Source organism: Oncorhynchus masou, chromosome 31 (assembly GCF_036934945.1).
Source record: "Oncorhynchus masou masou isolate Uvic2021 chromosome 31, UVic_Omas_1.1, whole genome shotgun sequence".
NCBI classification, from domain to species: Eukaryota; Metazoa; Chordata; class Actinopteri; order Salmoniformes; family Salmonidae; genus Oncorhynchus; species Oncorhynchus masou.
The window spans coordinates 27,509,959-27,528,400 of record NC_088242.1 but is presented as its reverse complement, the minus strand read 5'-3'; the positions used below and the strand labels follow the sequence as shown (position 1 = coordinate 27,528,400).

At 41.8% G+C, this 18,442-nt stretch overlaps 1 protein-coding gene across 2 annotated transcripts; it reads left to right on the top strand.

The window, feature by feature from the left end:
- Window positions 1-3,180: 3,180 nt before the first annotated feature.
- LOC135523723 (cerebellar degeneration-related protein 2-like) lies at window positions 3,181-13,362 on the top strand. 2 transcript variants are annotated; one of them, XM_064950568.1, is made up of 6 exons: window positions 3,181-3,468; window positions 4,480-4,592; window positions 8,526-8,674; window positions 8,938-9,108; window positions 10,991-11,207; window positions 11,389-13,362. In XM_064950568.1, the coding sequence occupies exons 1-6, from the start codon at window positions 3,387-3,389 to the stop codon at window positions 12,031-12,033; spliced, it is 1,377 nt and encodes a 458-aa protein (XP_064806640.1). In that variant the 5' UTR covers window positions 3,181-3,386; the 3' UTR covers window positions 12,034-13,362. The 2 variants fall into 2 exon arrangements, with proteins under 2 accessions (XP_064806640.1, XP_064806639.1); XM_064950567.1 differs by having other exon boundaries at window positions 10,949-11,207.
- The last annotated feature ends 5,080 nt before the right edge of the window (window positions 13,363-18,442 follow it).

The window sequence follows — 18,442 nt, the reverse complement described above, 5'->3', positions numbered from 1 at the left end:
ATGCGAACTCATACGGGGGAGAAGCCATATCCTTGTTCTGTCTGTGGAAGAAAATTTGATGACTCTAGGAAACGGAAAAGGCACATGATGATTCACACTGGAGAGAAGCCCCACAAATGTTTGAAATGTGAGAAAGCTTTCAGTCGGGCAGACCTGTTGAAAGCACATGACAGGAAAGAACACTGAACAAGTTCAAGTCCAGGGATTATTTTATTTTGTTTCTTTGTATTTTTTTTTCCTTCTGTAAAGATGTTAGTAATGAAACATTTTCCCTCTGTTGTGAACTTATTCTGGATCTTTTCTGAAATGTTGTCTTAAAAATTAAGGATCTAAGAAACATGACCTGTCTGGGAATATGTATCCCTGAGATGTTTTTAGGGACAAGAGTTGGAAATAATGCAAGCTATTAACACTGATGCAATAGATTGGATAGTTGTTTTGTCAACAGCTTTTATCTATCCTCATTCAAATAAAACCATGTGTATTTTGGTGTAGATTTGTACTCGCCGCTAGAGGGAGTTGGTCATCTTTCTCAAGCATTGATTCACACTTCACTCTGAATAAAAGTAGATAGGGCCATGCTTTTGGAATGTACATTGTTTTTGTTAGTCAACATAAGTTGTGCTTTCTGAAATGTGTGGTGAAATGTATATTTTCAGTTTTGTATGTTACAAAATTGGACAAAAAACATGAGGGCAGCATCTGTTTATGAACGGTGATGATCAGCAGCATCACAACACAGAGGTGGAGCTCAAAGTTCAAGATGTTCAGGGGTTTTCTAAAATAAGGCTCTAACATTTTCATACTGTCAGATAGATACTAGACTAGTCTATGTATGCTGTAGTGCATTCTACAGTGGAAGGGGTTTTCTGCCAATCATACCCAATAATGTTCCAGTTTTAATAATGGTCCCTATGGCTGATTTTAGATGGGCAATTCTGATATTTTATTGACTAATTGTTCTTTTGACCAATCTGATCAGCTCTGAAATATATCTGATGTGATTGATTTAAAAATAATAATAATACAATTAGTGGAAAAAAAAGATCCGAATTGGGCTGCCTGTCTAAACACAGCCTATGAGATCCCTGGGCCTGTTCTCATGCATAGAGCTTGCTTTGTTGTTTCAAGTACAAATAAAATGTATTGAATGATTGTGAATACAAAATATTTTTGAAATAATGCTTTCAATAGTTAATTTGTGTATTTATTATGTATTTTAATGTCTGTGATATCTGTCTTTAATAGGTATTTTCAGAGGTAGGCTATTAAGGTTGGCTGGAGTAGACATCGATGAACGAATTATGTGCACATGTTTTCCCAGACCCTACAAAATGCACATAGCTTAGTAGGCCTGTAAAGGAAGACAAGACTATTCATACTCGATAGTACAAGTCATCCAATGGCACACACTTAGGATGCCTACGTCATTTCAACTTATCAGCAAAGGGAAGTGTGCAGTGCAATAGTAACTGATAGAAAATAACAGTACAGTATGTTGCCAAGAACTTGTGTAATTGCAAGGTCAAGGGTGCAGCACGTTTTAAAAACATGGAGAAGTCAGAGATAGCCAGATTAGTAAATTGGGCTAAGGAACAGAAGTTGGGTATTGGAGAAAGGCCATCAGTGCATGTTCTGCAAACAATACAGTGGATGAAGGAGCAGAATGGGGGTGGTGAACGGAACAGAGGATGAAGGCACGGCATGAGCATTGTGACAGGATAGATGTGGTTATGGACAGTGAGGAAGAAGGAGAAAAGTTGAGTGTAGAGGGAAGATTGTGTGTTGAGGAAGAATACAAACCCTGGCTGAGAAATGTTACCTGACGAGTGATGGAGATCTCAGAGTCCGAGCCTCACCCCGATGGTCATGCAAAGGGTGATCCCTTCCTTTTGGCTGTCCCACATGTAGTCTCAGGCTGGGTAGAAGTAACACATAGGCACAGACACATGCATACAAACACATGATAACATATGCACTATACACACACGTACACATGGATTTTGCCTTGTAGATATGTGGTAGTGGAGTATGGGCCTGAGGGCACACAGAGTGTTGTGAATTCTGTAATGAATATATTGTAATGTTTTTAAAGTTGTATAACTGCATTCATTTTGCCGGACCCCAGGAAGAGTGCAGCTAATGGGGATCCATAATAAATACAAAATAAATTGTTGAAGGTAGCTCAAAGTGATGATTTTCTGTGTTTCACGCACCTTGGGACAAGACTTGTGACTTGCTTTGCTCTCCAGAGCAGGGCACCTTTGAAAGGAGTGATGGCTTGGGTGGTATTAAGTGTTGAGGTGGAGCAACTAAAATTGACCCGGTGGTGAAACTGAGAAGATACTCTGTTCTTTTGAGTTTTGAAGCAAGAGTTTTTACCTGACAAAGTCATGTTAGGATATGTCAGAAGTGCCCAGTGCGAGAGAGACAGGTTAAGGTTTTCAGGGTCAGAGTTGAACAGAAGGTGTCGTATGCTGAGGGGGTGAATAGAGTAGAGGATGAGGGGTCAAAGGTGAGTAGTAAGCCGAGGCCAATACAGAGTGATACGAATGTGCTTCAGTGAGGTTGGCTTTTTGGCATTCATTGCCCTGGTTTTCAATTGTACCGCATAAATGTAATGTAAGTCACAGAAAATAGATGTTGTGATGGCAGCTGCAGAGAAGTACTTAGGTGTACGACAGTGGAGGATGCTGAGGGGAGGACGGCTCATAATGATGTCTAAAATAAAGTGTTATGACTGGAATGGAGTGAATGGAATGGTATCAAACACATAAAAACCATTTGTTTGATACCATACCATTCACTCCATTCCAGCCAATATTATGAGCTGTCCTCCCCTCAGCAGCCTCCACTGGTGCACAAGGCTTTGCTGCAGAATAGTTACATGGTGTGTTGAAGGAAAGAGTCTGTTGTTATGGTGTATGATCAATTAAGGTCAAAGTAGTGGAATGGGATGGTGTTATACATTTTTTTTAAATAGTGGTATAGAGGCGTAGAGATAGTCCCCCTTTCTTTTTTTAGCATGTAATGTAACGTGATAGACCACACACTACCGCACTGTAGGTGGCAGCATGCACAAACAAAATGTGCGAACGCCCATGATATCAAAGAAGGAGAAGAAGAATAGACCAGTGCGCGTTTACTGACGTGGTAAACTACGTTGCTGCTGGAGGGGGATATGTGTGTGGAGTGCGATGCTTAGGCAGTTTCATCATACTGTGGTTGTAGCCGGTGAATAGACATACGCTTTAGACAGCTGATGAGGGGAATCGCATTTGTTGGATCAATATATCTCAAAGGCATGTTGCATTGGCTGCGAAATTAGTATCCTACCTATTCCAATGAAAGCCCATTGATCAGTCGGGGATTCATTGTGGCCGAATATGCTTACAGATATGATTGAGGTGGAAGAATTCGAAATCCAGGAGGATGAACCTTGGTATGACAAGCAGGACCTTGAACATGGTAAATATTATTATATCCATAATGATGACCGAGACTGGGAAAGCGCGGGTCGACCTGTGCTGTGCGTATAAGTGGCCGGCAGCAATAAACCAGGCATTGGCCACAATTTGACACAGCGTAAAACAAAATTATTTTCAAGCAGGCGCTGAAACAATGAGCGCCTGGTGCACCGCCACTTTCATATAGCAGGTGTCATGTCACTAGCAAATGTAGTAGCCTACATGCTACGAGACACATTTGGTAGCCTACTGCGGCAGAACACACTGTCGTACTTCGAACAAATATTTCAAGGTAGTCTCAAGCAGAATTTCCATCATCTCCGAGGCTATCATTCCATTGCCATGGATTTAGTAGGCAACCAATTTAAAAAAATGAATCCTTTGTCTTAGATTTTCTACACATTTTTAAATGTACTTCTCTGCATATTAAGGTTTTATTCCACGAATTTGCGTTGTTCAATATCTATCATTGGCTATGTATTGATGAATGCTGGAATAGAAATAAGGAAATGGAAATGGCTCTAGAAACATCTATTCAGTTTTCATGCTCATAAACTCACTCCATCACAAATCCTGTACATGAGACAGTCTCACAACGCATGAATTAGGCCAGAGTGATGTATATAGGTAGATGTATATATTTCTTACCTTTCTGATTGTAAATTTCCTGACATGGGTCAAATAGCCTACATATCTCCATTATATTTGATGTGTGTTTGATTTATCCCTTTTTGGGGTCTATATTCCATCAGTTCCATTGTAGGCAATTGTTGGCAAACTATTGCAAATCATGGGCAGCACAAGTAGCGTGTATTTGACACACCACCCCATGTCTGCAAGATGGATGCATGTACCTGACCTTGAGCATTGAGGCACAGACACAGCAATAGGTGCCCTCTGCAACCTCTTGTCGCACTAATGGCCGCGTCTTTGCCCAAGCCATTATTTCGTTGGTGACACACAGTGATCATTTATCGATCCTATTCTCTGATCTCTCTTTTCTGCCATGTAGACCTGCACCTAGCTGCTGAGCTGGGGAAGACCCTGCTGGACAGGAACAGAGAGCTGGAGCAGGGTCTGCAGCAGATGTACTCCACCAATCAGGAACAGCTACAGGAGATAGAGGTAAGGGTTTAACCAATCAGGTTGTAGCTACGAGGGTAGAGGTAACTGGGTTTGACCAATCAGGAGTCAGCAGACACACAGTTCCAAACTATAGCTATAGGCATTTCCCGTAGTGTGTGCAGGTTTTTTTTCCCCATCCCAGCACAAGCACACATTATCTAAGTAATCGAGCACTAGTTGACACACCTGAGGCCTATCCGTTAGGCTACAATCTGTTCCAGTTGAAAACAAGAGATGTTGAAAACAAAAGGATCTCTCCTCAGATTTGTGCTCCTTTAATTCCTTAATCAAATCAGTGTTCCATATTGCCAAAAGGCAGGCTACCATTAATTCCCTTTGAAGCTGAAATGAGAGGGTTGGACCCTGATGGACTGATTACTTAATCTCTCGGTTGCACCTGTTGTTTACCATGGGTCCATGTAGGGTAGGACTCTAGAAACAAAGGTAACAGAATATAATGGCTATTTTATTTTGCAGACTTTATCTGAAATGGTTTTGTCAAGACGAGGCTACAAAATCTATATTACAATCCTTGTCTTTCTTTTTCTATACTAGAAATCCCCAGGTGATAAGTGTTTACAAAACCATTATCAAATGGTAGTGCACCGATTGGGATCTCTTACTCCTTTGAAAACGGCATACCTCAATGCTTTTCACCTTGTTTAGTGAAGTTTCAGGTGCTTCTATACCTGCATTGCTTGCTGTTTGGGGTTTTAGGCTGGGTTTCTGTACAGCACTTTGATATATCAGCTGATGTAAGAAGGGCTTTATAAATAAATTTGATTTGACTGGGAAAGATAGACTGCCCATTTCAGTTGTCCTCTTTAATTTTTTCGGACATACCTTTGAACCAACATTGCCGCCATTGTATTGTTGTGACTCAAAATAACGTTAGATTAAATAGCCTCTCCATGCTATAGAATCTATTAAGCCAATTATTGAGTTTGTATTTAAATATCACATTCAGTCTTGGTGTTTTCTTTTCTCTCGTATCAATACTGAATCTATATTGTATGGTCAGCAACCGCCACTAATTTCCAGATGAGCTCTGGATTTAATTTCCCTGAGCAGGTTCAGCTCTGGATGTGCGACTCCTAAATCCTCCCCCGTCTCTGAAACGGCTGACTGACAGAATTAATCTCTCTGAAGGTGCCATCCATTTCATGACCTGACTATATGTAGAAACGGTACAGGAGAAAGCTGATGCTGTGAATTATGTTGCCTTGCCTATAATGTTATTATACACAATAGATCATCACCACAATTTTTCATGATATTAACATGCAGAATTCAAAATATAAAGTTATCTAAGTGAATTGCATGGCAAGATAATTCACAGCTATCTACTGTAGCAGTATTTGTTTTATTGCCAGGATTTATGTTTTTAGTAGGTGTTTTGTGGCTGATCTTACTTCGTGAGCTGACTAAAGGTTCACAGCGTTCTCCATAGATATTGAACTGTTATCTATGGCATTCTCCCTGTTTTACCCTGATTAGATAAACTGTTCTCAAAGGAAAAGAGAGATATGTATAGAGAAAAACAGAAGACGAAGGGTATAGGGAGAAGCAGAGAAAGGATGTGTGAGGAGAGATAGTGTTATGTTATCCCAGCACCATTGTTAGTGTATTTAGCTCTTCAGTCTGAATCAACCTGTGTTAATAAGAGCCTGACCTTAACCTTGTGCTGGTGCCTTTCTACATTCCTCAGGAGTCAGCCTCTCGCCAGAATTGTTACGCTCCTACAGACACTCATTCAGACCACTCAAATGCCATTACAGACACTCATTCAGACCACTCAAACACCATTACAGACATGCTGCTATCAAAGCAATGATAGTCGCCCAGCCAGGAGGTAGTGGTCATTGATTCTGCCAAGTTTGATTGATCCCATTCATGGCTGAACAAGCAGCCAAATTAAATAATGTGTATGCCTTGTATGTAGTGGCTTAAAACCAATCGTATTGACGTGAACAAGTACAATGGTGTAATCTCAGTGGTAGAAAAAGTACTCACTTGTCATACTTGAGTAAAAGTAAATATGCCTTAATAGTAAAGGACTCAAGTGAATTTCCCCCAGTAAAATACTACTTGACTAAAACGTCTAAAAGTATCTACACTGAACAAACTATGAACGCAACATGTAAAGTGTTGGTTGCATGAGCTGAAATAAAAATGTGTCAAATGTTCTATACGCACAAAAACAATTTATTTCTCTAATTTTGTGCACAAATTTGTTTACATCCCTGTTAGTGAGCATTTCTCCTTTGACAAGATAATCCATCCACCTGACAGGTGTGGCATATTAAACAGCATGATCATTACACAGGTGCACTTTGTGCTGGGTACAATAAAAGGCCACTCTAAAATGTGCAGTTTGGTCACACAACACAATGCCACCGATGTCTCAAGTTAAGTGAGTGTGCAGTTGGCATGCTGACTGCAGGAATGTCCACCAGAGCTGTTGCCAAAGAATTTAATGTTAAGTTCTCTACCATAAGCCGCCCCAAACGTTGTTTTAGAGAACTTGGTAGTATGTCCAACCGGCCTCGCAACCGCAGACCACGTGTATGGCGCTGTGTGGGCGAGTGGTTTGCTGATGTCAACGTTGTGTACAGAGTGCCCCATGGTGGTGGTGGGGTTAAGGTATGGGCAGGCATAAACTACGGACAATGAACACAATTGCATTTTATCGACGGCAATTTGAATGCACAGAGATACAGTGACGAGATCGTGAGGCCCATTGTCGTGCCATTCATCCGCCGCCATCACCTGCACAGTCCCATGCTAGCAGCATACCACCCTGCATCCCACTGCTGCCTTGCATCTGAAGCTAAGCAGGGTTGGTCCCTGGATGGGAGATCAGATGCTGTTGGAAGTGGTGTAGGAGGGCCAGTAGGAGGTACCCATTCCTCTGGGCTAAGAAAATATCACAATGCCCTGTGTAGGGTGTCTTTCGGATGGGATGTTAAATTGGTGTCCTGACTCTGTGGTCACTAAAATATCCCATGGCACTTATTGTAAGAGTAGGGGTGTTAACCCTGGTGTCCTGGCTAAATCCCCAGTCTGGCTCTCATACCATCATGTCACCTAATCATCCCCAGCTTACAATTGGCTGATTCATCCCCCTTCCTCTCCCCTGCAACTATTCCCCAGGTTGTTGCTGTAAATGAGTGTGTTCTCAGTCAACTTACCTGGTAAAATTAAGGGTAAAAAAATTGTGCAAAGATCTGTACCCATTCCTGGAGCTGAACATGTCCCAGGTCTTCCATGGCCTGCATACTCACCAGAAATGTCACCCTCTGGATCGATGTGTACACCAATATTCAGCAAATTCTCACAGCAATTGAAGAGGAGTGGGACAACAGGCCACAGTAACAGCCTGATCAACTCTATTCAAAGGAGATGTGTTGCACTGCATGAGGAAAATGGTGGTCACACCAGATAGTGACAGGTTTTCTGATCCACGCCCCTATCTGTGACCAACGGATACATATCTGTATTCCCAGTCATGTGAAATCCATATATTAGGGCCTAATTTATTTATTTAAATTGACTGATTTCCTTAAATGAACTGTAACTCAGTAAAATCGTTGAAATTGTTTCATGTTGCATTTTATATTATTGTTCAGTATAGGTAAAAATGTACTAAATTGTCATAATTGAATAAAAGCAAATGCTATACATGAAGTTCCTTATATTAAAGCCAGAGAGCCAAGGGCTGTAGTGGAGTATAAGTTGTCAAAAATTTAAATAGTAAAGTACAGACACTCCCAAAAACTACTACATAGTACTTTAAAGTATTTCTACTTAAGTACTTCACACCAATATGTAATCTGGATTCAAAGTAGAAATGAATTGTGAATTATGAAGGTGGCCGGTTATGTGATGATACTGAGTCCTGGTTCTCTCCTCCATCCCCCTCCCTCCCTTCAGTACCTGACTAAGCAGGTGGACCTCCTGAGGCAGGTGAATGATCAGCATGCTAAGGTGTACGAGCAGTTAGATCAGTCCTCCAGAGAACAGGAGCAGAGCAACACCTGCCTGGTACAGGACAACAGGACCGCCCAGCACAAGATCCAGGGGTGGGTTGAAACCTGAGGCTGTGTCCCAATTCTTCACCCTTCTCGCACAATTTCTCAAATTAATCTTAACAGTGGTGGAAACTCCCTTCAGCCAATGCTTATACCAATCCTATGCATCTAAATCAATGACGGGGTGGAGAATCGGGACACAGCCTGAGTCTTTCTGCAGAGAATACAGATGAAATGGTGAACGACTTGAGTTGGTGAGAGGAGAGCTAAATGTGTGAGAGCAAAAGCAACTTGATTAGTCAGTCTCTCTCCAGGCTCACAGAGATGATCGAGGCTCTGCAGACCCAGGTGGAGGATCTGCAACGTCAGGTAGAGGATCTGAAGACCGCCCCTGCTAATCCCCATAGGAAACCCCTTGCAGAATCATGGCGGCCCTACGGGGTGCAGAGTGTGTCCTGCCTGAATGAGTTGCAACGCACACACAGGTGAGATCACAAACCTCATACATTAAATACACACACTCGGCGTTCCCAATCTTTGAGCTTGTGTGGCCTACCACTTCGCAGCTGAGCCGTTGTTGCTCCTAGACATTTCCACTTCACAATAACAGCAGTTACAGTTGACCGGGGCAGCTCTAGCAGGACAGAAATTTGACAAATTGACTTGTTGGAAAGGTGGCATCCTTGCCATGTTGAAAGTCACTGAGCTCTTCAGTATGGGCCATTCTACTGCCAATGTTTGTCTATGCAGATTGCATGGCGGTGTGCTCGATTTTATACACCTGTCAGCAACGTGTGTGGCTGAAATAGCCAAATCCTCTCATTTAAAGGGGTGTCCACATACTGTTGTGTATATACAGTTGAAGTCAGAAGTTTACATACACTTAGGTTGGAGTCATTAAAACTAGTTTTTCAACCACTCCACACATTTCTTGTTAACAAACTATAGTTTTGGCAAGTCTGTTAGGGCATCTACTTTGTGCATGACACAAGTAATTTTTCCAACAATTGTTTACAAACAGATTATTTCACTTAAAATTCACTATCACAATTCTAGTGGGTCAGATGTTTACATACACTAAGTTGACTGTGCCTTCAAACAGCTTGGAAAATTCCAGAAAATGATGTCATGGCTTTAGAAGCAACTGATAGGCTAATTGACATAATTTGAGACAATTGGAGGTGTACCTGTGGATGTATTTCAAGGCCTACCTTCAAACTCAGTGCCTCTTTGCTTGACATCATGGGAAAATCAAAGGAAATCAGCCAAGACCTCAGAAAATAAATTGTAGACCTCCACAAGTCTTATTCATCCTTGGGAGCAATTTCCAAATGTACCACGTTCATCTGTACAAACAATAGTACACAAGTATAAACACCCTGGGACCATGCAGCTGTCATACTGCTCAGGAAGGAGACGCGTTCTGTCTCCTTGAGATGAACATACTTTGTTGCGAAATGTGCAAATCAATCCCAGAACAACAGCAAAGGACCTGGTTAAGATGCTGGAGGAAACGGGTACAAAAGTATCTATACCACAGTAAAACGAGTCCTATATCGACATAACCTGAAAGGCCGCTCAGCAAAGAAGAAGCCACTGCTCCAAAACCGCAATAAAAAAGCCATACTTCCAAAGTTGTGGCAAAATGGCTAAAGGACCTGAATGTATTAACATTTGAGATATTTACAGCTGAATAGCTAGTGCATTAATAATTGTTTTTAAGCTGCAGGTAGAAATTGTTTTGTGATAAGACGTAGCCCCACTGAAGTTGCCATTAGTTTGTTCTATTCTTGATGGACTAAGGCCCTGAGCCCCACTTTAGATTGCGTTCATTCAATACCACTATGTTTCAACAAGTCTCTTGGCCCTGCCCTAGCATTGCGGTTTGGCACTCTCTCTCTCGCTCTCTTACCTCTCTCTTGCCGTACACTGCAGCTGTTGAAGTGGACTAGTGCTGCTGCTAGTACTCTAGCCCTATTCCTGTCCTCTGATGCCATAGCAGTTCAGACCGTGTTATTGAGTTAGGGATGGGCTCCTCTCCTTTAATCCAGGCCTAAACTCATAGGTCACTGATAAACACACATGCCAAGCAGAATATAGTACTCTCTCCCTACTGACCTCACTGAGCACTGGTCACAGTTGTCACCCACGGGATTTGATTTGATTTAAGATAATTTTCCACCCGTAAGGCCACTCATCTCTGCCTTCACTAAAGATCACTCCCTGATTAGTTTTATTGGCAGCTTATCAGTGACTTTATTACACTAATTAGGTGTAAGTGCTGGTCTGGACTGGAACAAAAGCTGTTTCCCATCCTTTTTAAAGTTTGATTGGTTGGATTCTCTCTGACCCTCCATGGTACTCAAGTGTCTACTCTGGAGACCATTCGGATGACCCCTGGTCTCCCTCTGACGTCTCGTGGCGGGAGGAGGAGCAGGAGTCGCTACGGAGATCGCTCCGCTCCCTACAGACACAGTTGGCCAATGAACGTGCTCGGAGGGAGGGGGCAGAGCGAGATGCAGACCACCTAGCCAATGAGAATGTGGCACTGGAGCAGCGCCTGGGAATGATGGAGGGGTGCCAGGTGAGGAAGAGAAGCAACACACACAGAATCATTTGAAGCAGATGCGTGCTTCAAATTCAAATCGTTTGTAGGGAAATGGAAAAGTCAAGAGTTCCATGTGACATTACTGAATCCGGTCTCTTTCTCTCTTCCGCCTTCTCTCTCTATCCCTCCTATCTGTCCTCTCTCTCTCTCTGTCCAGGCCAGACTAGTGGAGCTGGAGTGTGAGGCTGAGGAGCTTCGTCAGCTGTGGAGAGCCGACTATGGCAACAAAGCTTTGAGGTCAAGGGTCAGCCTGGGCATGCTGCCCAATGCCCTATTCTTCCCCCTGAACCAGGAGAGGGGGATGGGGGAGGATGGAGAGAGTGAGGGAGACCTGATGGAGGTCAGCTACCGTTCCAAGGTGAAAGGTTGTGATGTCCTAAAGCACTGCAACAGCGAGAAGCAGCTTAGGTCGCTGCGGGGTGAGGGGTCAGACGTATACGAGAGTCATGACCACGAGCGTTCGTGCGTCCGCCATTCGGAGGTGGTGAAGCAGCGTGGGATCTCCCTTCTCAACGAGGTTGACGCTCAGTACAGCGCCCTGCAGGTCAAATATGACGCGTTGCTGCGGCGCTGCCACCAGGGGGAGCCGGACCCAAGCCAGCAGCACAGCCAAAAGGAGGTCCAAAAGCCCAGCGGAGCCCCCTTGGTCCGCCCACGAAGCCCAGCCTCCCTCCGCCAGGGCCAGGAGGATGAACTCCACCAGCCTGAGTACAAGGCCCTGTTCAAGGAGATCTTTACCTGCATCCAGAAAACCAAAGAGGATCTGAGTGAGAACAGGGGAAAGTCTTGGCAGCTGGAGTAGCATTACTTTCGCAAATAAACGTAGAAAAATGAGTTTGTGCTGAACAAGCTCTTTTTCTCCCGAATTGGAGCTGGAACATACTGTATGTGCAAGCTACTAAGCAAGCAAAACACCTTACTGTAAACTATTTGAAAGACTTTAAAAGTGTGCCTGGGAACTGACGTGTTAAATCTGGTAGAAGTGAAGATGAATTGATAACCTTCTCAAAGGGCTCATCGTTATCTATGGACGTTGGCACAGCTAAAGAAAGGCAAGATACACCAGCTCTTATGCATGGAAACAACAGTGCCTAACGTTCAGTCTATTGTACATAATTCTGCCTCAATCTCCCAGGTATACCTGAGCCAGTTGCTTAGCATCTAAGGGCAACTTTACTGTACACTGAGAAAACAAGGACCTCTGGAAACTATTTCTGTGGACTAGCTCTTTTCAATGGTACCTCTATGCACTGTTAAATCAAAAGTTGCACATCCTTTTAAAGTGACTTGTCTGAGCCTGATGGTCAAAACGGGAACTTTTTACCATCTTTGTGTGCCTAGAAATGCCACTGTTTCCTACTCTTGATAATGAGTTACCTTGCAAGGCAAGGTGTGAAGGCAATCTGTGAATTTTAAAAAGGGAGAGCTTGTTATCGCTTTTGTTCAGTGCAGCTATACAATAAACATCAACTACTGCTACAGCTATGAACAGCTGTAGCAATGAAATGTTTGGCCTAGATCTTTGTCATTATTAAAAGTTTTGGAATATTTTACCAGAAGAAACACCTGATGGTTTTTGGTGCTCATGAGGTCCAAGTTGCACTATAATTTCCGGAACTCTATCTTTCTCAATTGTACTGTATGTCTTCAAAGTGTTTTGCCTGATCCTGAAGTTTAAAAACGAAAGTAATTGGGTACGAAGAATGAGTTGTTAATGAATAATGTAGTAGCTAGTGATAATCTACTGAGGCTATACCAAAACTCAGCTATATACTGTACGGTGCTATGATATTGATGTGCTTTACGAAAACAATGACAGACAATGTAGACATTTCATAAGTGCTGTTCCGATTCTTTGTCAGAAACTGTCTGGTTAATCAAATGTTGTTGTTTTTTTAAACTCATGCTATCCTAATTGTTCATGATAGCCACATCCTTAGTGGACATCACTGTAAAATCACATTGTATTGAGATGCACTTAAGACTTGCACAGGGATTGTTGTTCTTTTCTGACACTTTATGTAGCTTGCCACTGTATAACAAGTGCTATTAGTAGTTCCTGTTCACTGTATTAGATACCAAAATAGTCAAATATATGCGTCATCTTTGATAAATGCAAACTCTGAGAGGATTCTGTTTCCATTGGTCAGTTATTACATGCCTCGTCATGTGGTTTGTCAAGGTGCTATCATCACCCATGCAATTTTAACAAACCAGTTTATACAGAGGGACATCATCACACTGGTATCACAAGACAGTGAAACAACTCTCACGTTGCAGATGGGACAGGATGGAGGGCAGAGCACGGTGGGACTGTAAAGTTGCTGTTTTCTACTGTGTACATGTGTGCAACACCAGGGTTGTGGGGTTGATTCTCATGGGGAACCAGTACGAACATGTAAGTTGCTCTGGGTAAGAGTGCTGCTAAATTGCATTTATTTATTTGTATTTACTATGTAAACTATTAACAGATTCACTTGCCTTGTTTGGCATTTTACAAAACGGTTGAGTTGGAAGGAGTAAAAAGTCTGGCATTTTGGAAATGAGGAGTAAGACAAATTCTGAGGGTTTGTATAATTTTTAGTTCCAGGCAATCGGTGCTCAAAATCAGTTTGTTGCAAATGCCAATAAGAATTGTATATTATTATTGTTCCTGTACATAATTAGGCTGTCTTTTGAAATTGAGAAAGGTTTGGTAAAGTAGATGTAGATATAATTCAATGTATTTCCTGATTAAGCTTTATTTTATACAAACTAAACATACGTAGCACTAACTGGAATGTAGACAAACCTTTTGCTGAACCTTCCAATGTATGAATAGAGCTGGTTTCTCTGTAAGAAATCAAACGGCATGAAGATGGCGGTGATGAGGATAAATGGTGCTATGCAATAGATTTTTAAAAGCTAAGAAACAAATAGACAAATTAATATCACTGACCAAAGTTTTTTAAACATGCTTTCAAGATTTTCTGGGGGATAACTTAAAAAAAACCTTTGTCTTCCATTGTTCCACTTCAAGACAAAACCGCATGTGTTCACTGTACACTGATGGGTTTCTCAAACCCTTTATATCCACCTCCAAAATCCGTCTCTCTGGGGAGAGAAGAGGACCACTGACTCTAAAAATGAGTCTCTGGGGAGAGTGAGAAGAGGACCACTGACTCTAATATGAGTCTCTCTGATGAATGAATCAGGAGAGACCAGATTCACTTGTGCCCAGCTGTGTGTCCATGAAGAATGACCTGTCTATGATACTGCCAATATAAATCAAGCATGGAGTTTTATTCTCCCTTAAGTAGTTAGCTGTTGTTGTGGGGAGATTATATTTTTGTGAGAAATTTAACACAACAAGGCTGTAAAATTGATATTATAATATATTTTTTTGTTGAATAAGGTTATAAAGTTAGCAAGAACAAGTTTTAATTATGGTAGACTTATGTTAAGTATTTAGGACATATTTTAAGGCAACAGGATCAGATGATAGAAAGTGTTTTAATTGTGACGAAACAGGACGTCTGGCCTGAGAATGTAGAGCTCCTCCAAAGGATGAGAGACAAAGACAGACAGAAAAGACAGAACAAGAATAGGAGGAGACAGGAAGACTCTGAAGAAGAGGAGGAAACATGACTAGATTGGGAAGAGGAGGATAGTGAGAGTGAGGACTCATTAGATCTAGACTACGAGGTATTTGAATTGGCCAACAATGATTTAGCATTATAACAGGAACAGAAACCATACTTGACACTGACTGTTATGGGAAAGAAAAGACACGTAAAGAAAGAACAGAGAGAAAGTTCGTCAGACAGATAGTAGGAAAGACAGACGGAGAAGGGCTCCCCCGCCCTATGTTGAGCCAGAAGTGACCTTGATGGTTTGGGAGTAGTAGGAAGAGGAGGGGAGCTAGGAGGAGAGCAAGAACGAGATCAGAAGGAATTTGAGGAGAATGAGACGGAGAGACTGGGAGTGAGGAGCAGGAGACCTGGAGCGTTACGAAGGTTAGAATCACATAATAAGCCAGGATTGAGAGATGACAGAAGCGACACAGAATGGTTAGATGACGATGAGGTGATACCCCAATTCCCACTCATAGCCTTACCCAACCCCAAAGCTGGGGACGGAGAACAACCAGACATGATAGAGAGCAGAGCAGAAGAAGGAGTCGCACATCCTAAGACAGGAATAGAGGGATTCAGAAGAGAGGGTCTCTTGGCCAGTTTCAAATTGAACACAGGAGAACTGGAAAGGGCCGTCAGACAGAGAATAGGAAAAGACAGGGGGACCACACGTGTCGTTAGTGAACAAACCATCTGAGGAATGGCTGGCATTGGGGAAAGGGGTTCATTAGGGGAAATGAATTACTGATTGGTAACAGTTACTGAGTGGAGACCAGCATAGTTAATTTATAGACAGGTATAGATGAAAACTGAATTGGAGAAGCGAGAACTTAACCTGGGGTCCACTTAGAAGTGGGGCCCAATTAATGACAGGATGATTAGTTTTTATCTTAGGAAGAGGAGTTAGAAGCTGTACCCTCCGTGTTATGGTCCCAAGGACCAGTTGACGTGGGGGTCAACGGGAGTTATTTAAGTATAAGTAGTCCCGAAGTTAAATTATAGATTTTATTTAAAGTAATTATTAGTAATTTAGGAAAATTTGAGCCCCCAGAGGGAAGTTAAATGTTGATTTATACGTATATGGCATAAGATAAGTAAAAGGAAATTATAATTGTGGTAAACCGAGGTCGTTTATCTGGGATATATTATAATTCGAGAAGGGTGTATTCTGAACCCCTCTAGAAAAAAGGTGATTTTGGAAGTACCAAAACCTATGAATTAAAAAAAAACAAAAAAAATAACATGAGTTTTCTTGGAATTATTAATTACTGCAGAGTCTGGGTGCTATATTATGCTTTCTATATAGGGAAGTGGAGTGCAAAGAAGGCATCTTTAAAACCACAGCAGCACAGATAAATCTTAAAGAGGACAGAACAATTGACAAAGATTTGTTACAGTAAAGCCAAGAACAAGCACCTTAAAAGGAATTGGACATGTGGAAAAAGAAAGGTAATTCTACGAGATAATGTCTGGTATAAGGATAATTTATTTTTATTTTCAAAGTTACTGTTTAGATATGCGGTAATATTGACACATGGGTAAAGCCATGTGTCAACAGGGGGGATGGTAGAGCAGGTTAGGAAACACTTTGTGGCCTATGGTGTAATAAATGGTTCACAATGTGTTATCTGTGCATAGAATAATCATCAAGGGTAAGAGAGTAAGAGCACCACTGGGGGAATACCCCCAGGTAGAATATCCATTCCAACAATTGGAAATGGACTTCATTGAACTATCCCAAAGTGAAGGAAAGAAGGGGTGTTTAATAATAGATTAATATTTAAATGGGTAGAAGCCTTCCCAACTTACTTGGCGGACACGATTATGGTAGCTAAAATATTAGGTCCAGATATTATCCCTAGAGTTGGTTTACTAGGATCTATTTTTTTAAACAATGGATTACATTTTAGCTAATCAGGTAAACCATATAGAATGCCCGAATTGGGAGGACCAGAGCAAGCAGATATAGAAATAGAACATACCTTAGCAGAACACATGAGAAGGTTGTTTGTTAACCACAGCCGTATGTCAAAGCTTTTGTGTCCTAAAGGCGAGTTACAGAAGAAGGTGATTCCCTCGATCCAACCGGGAGACTGGGTGTGGAATCAAACCTTGAGGAGAAAAGACTGGAAGCAGCCCCATTGGGAAGGCCCATACCAGGTTCTGTTAACCACCACCTTTGCCATTAGAATGGCAGAGAGAGCCACTTGGGTCCACGTTACCCACTGCAAAAAGGTAGGAACACATACAAACACTGCTGAACACACACAGAGTTAGGGAGCAGAATCGAGTACCAGTAGGGTCCGGAGGTTACCTCCCTAACGAAGATTCCCTATCCTGACCTATCATCACTGTGTGCACTCATAGAGGTGTGGGTATGGGGTGGTTCCTAGCTGATCGACTAAGGGCAGGAGAGGGTTGGCGGTTTTTGGGAATATTAGAAACTCTGAGCTGCATCATAGTCTTGGTAACCTTTCTGATACATCCAGATACACCACCTTCCGGTACTAATTATACGACGCCATTGTCATTGATAAGAAGTAAAAGACAAACTATATTACACACTGACCATCAAGGATGAGTGACTTGAAGAATAGGAGTCAAAGAAGGTCAAGATGTAGGATTTAAGGTAAACAAACAATTCCCTAAGGAAAGCAGACAACTGTACAGAGATTGGGTTGGCCAGATTGAGGTACTCTGTCAACCCACCTCGGTTCACTTTAACTCCTGGTGAGTACCAGTGTCATAGACACAAGAATGGCACCAGGAATTTATGAGATTTTAACGGATGTAAGTCTGATTGTTAATGTGACTGACTTAGGTTTAGAAGGACAGGAGAAAATTCTTAACCTCACTGCACCTATAACTGATGTATGGTGAGCTTGTACCAGCAAAGGACGCATGGTGGACACTGATGATCCCTTCGACGCCGATAATTTACAATTAGATACAACTTTTCTTAGTTCTAACGTGTGAAGGTTATAGTGAAAATCTCAAAAGGAAGAGTTATAACTGGAAGTAGAAATATCCCCAGGTGAGGTAAAATAGACATTGTAAATACATTTGTGTGTGAGATGTGATTTTTTAAATAAACAAATGTTGTATCAAGATGTAATATTTAGTCAAAGGATGGATTGATATAATAATTTGTATGTTTAAGATAGTGACTAAAGTATTCCACCCTGAAACCATATAATTGTATGAAATGTGTTAGTCATTATTCAATAATGTGTGTGACTAGGCCATGGTGTTACTATTTTGCAATATGAGCTGGGTATAGTTGAGACATTCAAGGCCAACTGAACTCTCAACTTGTGATAACTCTGAAACCAATAACAGAAAAGAGGCCTCCCCAACCTAGGTAGGGTAGTAACTGTTAGAAATGGATAGGCCTGCAGAAGATAATGAGAAACTATGTGTTAGTATTGTGGAAAAATACAGCCCATCTAAAGGGAGGTGGAGTTTCTACTGATGTGAGTTTGTGCGTGTGCGTGTGCGTGTGTGTGTGTGTGTGTGTGCGCGTGCGAGAGAGAGATAAAAATATTGTGTTCTCATTTTGAAGTATTGATCTATTGTAGACTGGGACTTTGTCTAATT